The sequence below is a fragment of the Trematomus bernacchii genome, unplaced genomic scaffold (genome assembly GCF_902827165.1).
Source record: "Trematomus bernacchii unplaced genomic scaffold, fTreBer1.1, whole genome shotgun sequence".
Classification (NCBI taxonomy): Eukaryota; Metazoa; Chordata; class Actinopteri; order Perciformes; family Nototheniidae; genus Trematomus; species Trematomus bernacchii.
This window is the reverse complement of record NW_022987852.1, coordinates 77,501-87,500: the sequence shown is the minus strand read 5'-3', so window position 1 is coordinate 87,500 and position 10,000 is coordinate 77,501. Positions and strand designations below refer to the sequence as shown.

Sequence of the window (10,000 nt, the reverse complement as noted above, 5' to 3'; positions counted from 1 at the left end):
GTATGTGTAAGAGGGCAAATCTGATTAAATTGCGCTTTCTGTGTGCGTGTGATATTCATATACAAGGTGAGACCGGCCTCACCTTGCTCTGTGTGTGTGTGTGTGTGTGTGTGTGTGAGAGACACTACATACTGATATACACCTGAACATCAGCAGGAGAGGACTCTTTAAAGTAGAGACACTACATACTGATATACACCTGAACATCAGCAGGAGAGGACTCTTTAAAGTAGAGACACTACATACTGATATACACCTGAACATCAGCAGGAGAGGACTCTTTAAAAGTAGAGACACTACATACTGATATACACCTGAACATCAGCAGGAGAGGACTCTTTAAAGTAGAGACACTACATACTGATATACACCTGACATCAGCAGGAGAGGACTCTTTAAAGTAGAGACACTACATACTGATATACACCTGAACAATCAGCAGGAGAGGACTCTTTAAAGTAGAGACACTACATACTGATATACACCTGAACATCAGCAGGAGAGGACTCTTTAAAGTAGAGACAACTACATACTGATATACAACCTGAACATCAGCAGGAGAGGACTCTTTAAAGTAGAGACACTACATTCTGATATACACCTGAACATCAGCAGGAGAGGACTCTTTAATTAGAGACACTACATACTGATTACACCTGAGACACTACAGGAGAAACCGGAACAGCAGCAGGAGCACACACACACACACAACACACACACACACACACACACACACACCACACACACACACACACACACACACACACACACACAGACACACACACACACACACACACACACACACACACACACACACACACACACACCACACACACCACACACACACACATTCAGAGACATGCGCATGTGAAGAAAAACCAGGCACACACACAGATACTAATAAACATTTACTTTAACTCCCCTATTCACACTACACTTCTTGATCTTGTACCAATTACATCTCTGCATACAGGTGAATGATGCTTGTAGTTCTTAGCAATACACGCACACACACACACACACACTCACACACACACACACACACACTCTCAAACACGGCACCAGAATTTTCAGGCAATTTGCTTTCATCTTTGGGTCATTCCTACCAGCCCAAACCTCCCTTTTTAAAAGCGAGCTTCTCCTCTTCTCCTCTAAGTGCGTCGCACAAAGGGCCCATTTCAAAGGCAAATTCCACTTAGATTCACAAGTGCTGTGTATACTCTGGTACTCCAGGCAGAAATTCATCAAAGCTTAATGTTCCCTTCACAGAAAATCACTTAGCGCAGAAGCTAGTCGCGTGTGTGTGTGTGTGTGTGTGTGTGTGTGTGTGTGTGTGTGTGTGTGTGTGTGTGTGTGTGTGTGTGTGTGTGTGTGTGTGTGTGTGTGTGTGTGTGTGTGTGACTGTGTGTGTGTGTGTGTTACCACAGCTTTTCCATGTTGTTTGATAGCAGTTTAAAGGGTCACTGCAGCGCCACTCACCTCCGGCCCAATCGGCTCTGTTTATATGTTCAGATTCATTAGAATAAAAAGGTTTCTTTGAAGATGTAAAGACACAAGCTCAATGAAACACTAAAGCTGTTATGGTTGACAACGAGAGTGACTTTTACGTCTAAAGATGAAGTAAATGTAAGGTCATTTGAATCAGAAATCGAGAAAACTTTGTCCAGACATTGAGTTATTTAATGATTGAATGAACTATGCAGAGCCCTATCTGTCAAGACTTCAGATATGTTTTGTATCACTACTTATAAAGGATGAAATAATTAACAAGATAATCCGTCACGAAAAAAACGAATTATATTATATATACACATTGATTTATATTATTTAAGAATGATAAATATGAATAAATGGCTTTTGATAAGGTGCAGATTAAGAGCAAACTGTTTAAGGTTCAGGGTTTAGACATATCTAGGTTAAATACAATCATAATGAATATTAGATACAAATGTAGTAAACAGTCAATACAGACATTGTAATTGAGTCTCAAGGAATGAAACGTCCCTGAGTTTAATGTAAAGAAATACACAAAATGGATTTCTTGCCGGGACATTTAATATTTTCCTGTGTAGGATTCACTGGTGGCCCAGGGTCAGTTTGATTACGAGTTGTTTCCAGAGGTGTGAAGTATTGGAGTACAAATAGAAATCAATTTTGTGTATTTCTTTACATTAAACTCAGGGACGTTTCATTCCTTGAGACTCAATTACAATGTCTGTATTGCCTGTTTACTACATTTGTATCTAATATTCATATATACATATAAATACTTCGTTACTGTACTTAAGTAAATTGTTCTGGTATCAGTACTTTACTCCACGACTTTTTACTTTGAACCCAAATACCTGTACTTTCTACTTCTTACATGTTGAACCCAAATACCTGTACTTTCTACTTCTTACATGTTGAACCCAAATACCTGTACTTTCTACTTCTTACATGTTGAACACAAATACCTGTACTTTCTACTTCTTACATGTTGAACACAAATACCTGTACTTTCTACTTCTTACATGTTGAACACAAATACCTGTACTTTCTACTTCTTACATGTTGAACACAAATACCTGTACTTTCTACTTCTTACATTTTGAACCCAAATACCTGTACTTTCTACTTCTCACATGTTGAACACAAATACCTGTACTTTCTACTTCTTACATGTTGAACCCAAATACCTGTACTTTCTACTTCTTACATGTTGAACCCAAATACCTGTACTTTCTACTTCTTACATGTTGAACACTAATACCTGTACTTTCTACTTCTTACATGTTGAACACAAATACCTGTACTTTCTACTTCTTACATGTTGAACCCAAATACCTGTACTTTCTACTTCTTACATGTTGAACCCAAATACCTGTACTTTCTACTTCTTACATGTTGAACCCAAATACCTGTACTTTCTACTTCTCACATTTCCCAAACAGGCTGGTTCCTTTAGTTTGAATGTGTGTTTGGTGGCGTGATCATTAGTATTTAGAGTCATTGCGTGCCTATTGATTTGAACACGATCCGTGTATCCATCATTTCCTGGTCTTCTCTAAAGAAGAGGGACCAATGAAAACGTTGTCATGTTGCCGTTGTTCAGCATGGAAACATTCATTAGCTAACAATGACATTATTGTTCTATTAATATAAAGGGAGGTCAGGTACTCTTTAAAACAGCTGCTAGTTATGGGTACTTTTTACTGAAGTACATTTCAAAGCCCTCTTTACTTTGACTTGAGTAAAGAAGTTTAGTCAGTACTTCTACTTTCACCAGAGTATCTTTAAACACGAGTATCTGTACTTCTACTTGAGTAAAGGAAGTGTGTACTTTTGCCTCTCTGGTTGTTTTTCACGCCACATGTTACAAAGACTTGTTGGTAAGTAAACACAATCAAATAAACTTGTTGGTCCTACCTTTGACGGAGGTGTTGGGCGGGGCTCCCTCCATGCGCAGGTTCCACGGCGGGTCTCCCCCGTTGGCGAAGTCTCTCATCTTCAGGTAGCTGATGGTGAGCCGGATGATGGAGGCTTTGTCCAGCTGCGAGGTGATGGCGCCCGGCAGCGGCAGCATCTTCGCCAGCTCGTAAAACTCAAAGTTCTCCTTCCCCCGCCGCGACCGCGCCGCGTCACGTGACTTCTCCTTCCTCAGAGCCTGCAGCCTGGACGGAGGGCAAAGAAAGAAGTGAAGAATTCTGATTATGAAAGACAAGAGAATCAGAATGGGGTTCACGGGAGACTTGATGTAGGAGCCAATTAACACTGTGGGTATAAAGGTAGGAACCAATGTTTGTGGTTAGAGGTTCCACCGGAAGGCCATACAGTTTTTGACCACACACGGAGAACACACACACACGGAGCACACACACACATTACATGTTACTTGTTAGACGCTTTTATCCAAAGCGACTTACATACTCAATACTGTGGACAATCCCCACAGGAGCAATTTGGGGTGAAGTGTTCAGGGACACAACGACATGCTGACTGCAGTGGGGTTTGAACCTGAGACCCCCTGATCCGAACACCTACGCACAAACCACTGCGCCACACGCCTCCTTACACACACACGGAGAACACACACACACAAGGATAACACACACACACACACGGAGAACACACACACACAAGGATAACACACACACACACACGGAGAACACACACACACAAGGAGAACACACACACACACACGGAGAACACACACACACAAGGAGAACACACACACACACGGAGAACACACACACACACGGAGAACACACACACACAAGGAGAACACACACACACACGGAGAACACACACACAAGGAGAACACACACACGGAGCACACACACACGGAGAACACACACAAACACGGGATTACAAACATTTGCCAAAGATATTGTGTGAACCGTAATATTGTGTATGGTGAATGAGAGAATGAAGCAAGTTAAATGGACACCAGTAAAAAAGGAAATAAATGGACTGTATTTAACTGGAAACTGTGTATCAGACTTGTATTCACCTGACAAACTGGCTTAGCATCTACAGTTAATATTGAACGAAATGAAAGTTATGTGTAGAAATGAAACACATTTAGAGAAACTATGCTTTTGAGGGTTTTCCCTTTTCCTGTAGTGTGTTATTTAGGTTTCTGTGCATGTGAATGGTCTGCAAAGGCTCAAATCCCAAAGTTCCCTCCAGAAACCAAGACCCAAGGAAGAGTCTAGGCATACGTCGTTTGGGCCCAAAGATACTACTCCCCATTGACTCACATTGGGAAAGAGACATCAGTGTGCATTGTTCGTTGTTGTTGCTAAATCAGTACAAACACCTTTATTTGATCAATAGGGTCTAAATGGTGTAAAATTCTCTCAAAGCCAAATCCAGAGTTATTTTCCCTTTCCATTCATTAGTCTGAGCCGAGAGCGAGAGATCGGAGGCTTTAGTAAATATCCAAGAGTGAGAATATGCACGTTTGTAGATGACATCACTTCAAGACTTCAGTGAAGTAAACTGCACCACCAGACATCACCTTCTTCCCTTCCCTCCTTCCTCCTTTCCTGCTTCCTCTCCATCACTTTCCACTCTATTACTTTATGTGAAATAGCTGCTCTGTTTATTCTCTCCCTCTCTTTCACCCTTCAACAACAACAGTGACGACCATACTTTCCCGCGGCCTCTCATCATCATCGGACGCCGTTATGAATTAACTCGGCAATAAATCAGCTGCTTAAAAACCTCTGTGGGCTTCCTGCCGGCCACACACACACACACACACACACACACACACACACACACACACACACACACACACACACACACACACACACACACACACACACACACACACACACACACACACACACACACACACACACACACACACACACACAAAGACAGGTGATTAATTTTTGCCGGTGCAAAAGTGTTGGAGGGATATGAGGAGAGGAGGGTGTAAGGAGAAGGAGAGGGATGAGATGGAGGGATAGCGGACAAACACTTTGGAGGAGGAGGAGGAGGAGTTGTTTGGGGCTAGAAATGAATAATGGCTGTCATCTGGCAAAGAATATCATTTTCATACTGTTTGTCATTTATTTATCAGGGAGAATAAACACTAAATGAGGAGAGGAGAGGCAAGGTAAGAGGAGAGACAAGAGAGGAAAGGAGAGACTAGAGAGGGAAGGAAACGAGGGGAAACATAGGAAATAAGAGGAAAGGAAAGGAAGGATACTATAGGAGACAAAAGGAGAGGAAACAAGAGGAGAGCAGAGGATATGATAATAGGTGAAAGGAAACAAGAGGAAAGGAAAGGATACTATAGGAGACAAAAGGAGAGGAAACAAGAGGAGAGCAGAGGATATGAAAATAGACGTGCTGCGTTATATTTTGGTCTTTTAATCTCATCGTTGTGACCGACCAAATCTCTTTAGAACTTTCTCTGGACCTGATGAGCAACTATTGTTTGGGGAAAAGCGTCAATCTCAAAGGAGCAATATCATGCTAATATTCAGTTTCATAGTTGGTGTGTGTGTGTGTGTGTGTGTGTGTGTGTGTGTGTGTGTGTGTGTGTGTGTGTGTGTGTGTGTGTGTGTGTGTGTGAAGGCTGACGAGGAGCAGCGAGGCAGACGGGATTTATTTGTTCCGCAAACTTGAAAGCGTTATGTTGATGGACGACAAATATGTCTTCATGTCTGTATGTTATGTGTGTGTGTGTGTGTGTGTGTGTGTGTGTGTGTGTGTGTGTGTGTGTGTGTGTGTGTGTGTGTGTGTGTGTGTGTGTGTGTGTGTGTGTGTGTGTGTGTGTATGAGTTTAAATGTGGATATGTGAGAGTGTGTGTATGCGGACAGGGAGGTGTGTTTGACCTTGACTCAAACAGACATATTTATCATGTACCGGCTCAGTAGGTAAATGCAACACTTGTGAACCGTGTGTGTGTGTGTGTGTGTGTGCGTGTGTGTGTGTGTGTGTGTGTGTCGGTGTGTGTGTGTGTCGGTGTGTGTCGGTGTGTCGGTGTGTCGGTGTTTGGGTCTTATAAACATGGAATGAAACCGTGTCGTAAAGTTCAGCCGGGTGACTTGATGGTGTTTTAAAGAGCTTGTCACGGCAGGCGAGGTGTGTGTGTGTGTGTGTGTGTGTGTGTGTGTGTGTGTGTGTGTGTGTGTGTGTGTCTGACTGTGTGTGCGTGTCTGACTGTGTCTGACTGTGTGTGTGTGTGTGTGTGTGTGTGTGTGTGTGTGTGTGTGTAGTGTGTGTGTGTGTGTGTGTGTGTGTGTGTGAGTGTGTGTGTGTGTGTGTGTGTGTGTGTGTGTGTGTGTGTGTGTGTGTGTGTGTGTGTGTGTGTGTGTGTGTGTGTGTGTGTGTGTGTGTGAGTCTGACTGTGCGTGTGTCTGATGTCGTAAAGTTCAGCGAGGTGGGTCGATGGCTTTTTAAAGAGCTTGTCAGCTCAAAGGAAGAGATATGTGTGTTTCTGAATGTGTGTGACTATTTTAAGAGTGCATAGACAGAGAGCATGCTGGGAAAATCAGTGGGGGGTAAAGGTTTAACTTCCAGGTCAATTGGAGGTCAAAGTGGGCATCAGTCATGACAGCAGGACGGGCTGATTTACTGACTGAGACAGAAATATCTGATTCATACAAGAAACTCCACAGCTTCTCTCGAGTATTTCGTTTCCTGAAGCTTTTAGTTATTTATTCAAACATTTCAAAGAAGAGTTGTTACTGAGGATGCTTGTCGTCAATATCCCTAAAATATAATCATCACAACTGTTATATTTACTTTGTCTGCGCTGAGTGACAGTTCAGTCCAAAGCACATGGAGAGCCATTTGTATTCTTGCATTTCAGTGCATTTGCTAGAAAAGAAAGTAAAGTCAGCAAGTTATAGTTTTGTATAAGATGGAAGTAGATGAAGTGGTACCGGAGTAAAACAAAAGTGCTATTACTTGCTCCTAAAAACAATGAATGGTTAACATAAAGAAATAAAGTTTGGCTTCTTGACGAATGATTCGAATCACTGACTGACTCGGATTATTGGAAATCGATGGTTAATCAAAATCCATCCAGTCAGTTTCCTCTGATCTTAGTCAAAACAATTCAACATTTGTGCTTTTTTTTTTACTTTAAACTATAGGCTTTAATGTTGTGTAAACGAGGTCTTTTGAGCATGATGAAAACTTGTGGTAATGAGTTGGAATTAAAGGGGACCTATCATGCAAAATGCACTTGTGTACGTCTTTTCTACATGAATATGTGTCCCCGGTGTTCCAGGGAACTCACCAAGTGTCAGAAAACACAACCCTCTCTATTTTCCTCCATACCCAAATCTCTAAAAAAGGGGCTGCAACGGATCTGATAAAAACTGATCCAGATTTGAACACTGTCCTGACGTCAGGACGGTGGCGCTACGGCTATTGGGCCAACTCCACCAATCAGGAGGAGACAGCCACGGCCATTGCCGTTCGAAAGCGCTGGAGACGCTGTAGTACATATGCCAGGCCTGTAGATGGTGCTGTTCTCGCAGAATCAGCCCTTGCTACAACAGAGCTAGAAATTGTCAAATTGAGCGAAATGAGGCATGGCTAAAATGCATGATCTGTTTGGTATTTTGAAAAAAAAAAAGTATAAATATGCCTTATATAGGTATGGTCCTACACTATGTTATTCAAATATAGCATGATAGGTCCACTTTAAGTTAGCTCACTGGAAAAATGCTGCTCCAAAAACAAGTTAAACAACAATGAAAACAAGGTATTTTCACTTGAAATAAGTACACCAATCTGCCAATAGAACAAGTGAACATTAGCTTGGTAAGATTCCTTGAACTAAGACGGGATATTTAGATAAATCACATCTTGTAATTAGCTGGAGAACTCATTTTGAACTATATTTGACCAGAATCAGGAAATGTTGTGTTACAGAATAATCCGCAAATGCTCAAATGTTTTCTGTTTTCTGATGTTAGTTGGTGATTTTCTAATAAATATATAAAAAGATATGTGTTTCATCTGAGATACAACTCAAAGTAAGATGTTTTGACTTAAAGGTCCCATGTCATGGCCATATCTACTGATCATAATTCCATTGTTGAGGTCTACTAGAATAAATGTATATTGTTCAATGTTCCAAACTCACATTGGTTTCTCAAACAGCATCTCTGTATAGTATGTGTATTCACTCTCTGTCCTACACGACTTGTTGGAGCTCCTGCCCCCCCCCCCCTCTCTGTGAGCCCAGTGGCCGTCTGCGAGACAGCGAGACACAGCGGAACCCAGCCCCAAACACACACACACACACACCCGCAGCCTGGCTGGGAGTTTGTGTGTGTGCCCAGGCTGAGTTCCACGGTGTCTCGCTGACCCCACACCAGTGAGCCAGCTCACAGTGTCCCGCTCCTCGCAGCAGCGAGCCTCGCAACGTCCCGCCGAGTGTGTGTGTGTGAGGAAGTCCGCGGATTGGTCCAAACGTAACGGCTCCGCGGACATAACGTCACTATACCCGAAATACGTCACTATACCCAAGAACAATGGAAAAAGAGAAATGTCCAACGAGGCGTTCTGGGGCAGCATAGACAGGTCTTTTCTGTGTTAGAGTTTTACTCGCTACAGGGTGTACTTTGAGGGTTTGGGACTCTGCAGACCGTTTACATGCAGAAAAACCTTCATAACACAAGGGGACGGGTGATAACCAGAAAAGCATGACATGGGACCTTTAACAAGATGATGCATTGTCTAAAAACAAGAGCCTATATCTCACTGCAGTGTTACTTCTGAAGTTATTGTGTCTGATATCAGGTGTAGAGACATATTCTGACTAGATATTAGACTAAGATACTGGGAAAGATGTGTAGTTTTTGTAAGAGGTGTAATAAAGGGTTTTGAGTCAAACAGGACAACAGACACACATTTGAGGGGAAGACAACATAAAAGGCTAAACTCCTATTACAAAACCACACTTATAATTCCTGAACAGCGTATGCTGAAACAATTCCTTTCAGATTGCATTGTGTAGTTACATCCTTCAGAGACTGAAGCACATTTATATTCCGCTCCCTTCTCATTTAGTTCGAACAGAAGTCAATTTTGGTCCAATTCATATTTCGGAGTAAACTCCCCGCTTAATTTGTTCTGTTGCGTCCAGATATCAGAGTATCTGTTTGCGGGATCAGCTCATCCATCCGCAGAGGCCAAACTGAGAGGAAGAATAATTCAGAGTGTATTTAAAAAAAATAATAAAATCCATGCAGGAACGTCTGCGGCGAGATAAAGAAACACGGCGAGCAATATGAAGAGAGAGATGAAGGCGGGAGATAAAACTCAGGAACGCTGCACGGTGGCCGACAGGGAAATCTGGGGGGGGGGGGTTGAGGTCCTGACCGCTGATAAACATCACACACACACACACACACACACACACACACACACACACACACACACACACACACACACACACACACACACACACACACACACACACACACACACACACAGAGACTACAATTGGTGGAGTTTGAGGGCCTTAACAACTGATAGTAA

At 42.4% G+C, this 10,000-nt stretch overlaps 1 protein-coding gene across 1 annotated transcript in view; it reads right to left on the bottom strand.

The window, feature by feature from the left end:
* The window catches only part of LOC117469070 (neuronal PAS domain-containing protein 3), a gene marked incomplete at its 5' end in the record, with an annotated part of 223,829 nt that overhangs the window by 173,919 nt on the left and 39,910 nt on the right, over positions 1-10,000 (bottom strand). Inside the window, 1 exon segment of the mRNA XM_034113450.1 lies at positions 3,409-3,653. Coding sequence (XP_033969341.1) covers positions 3,409-3,653 — 245 coding nt within the window.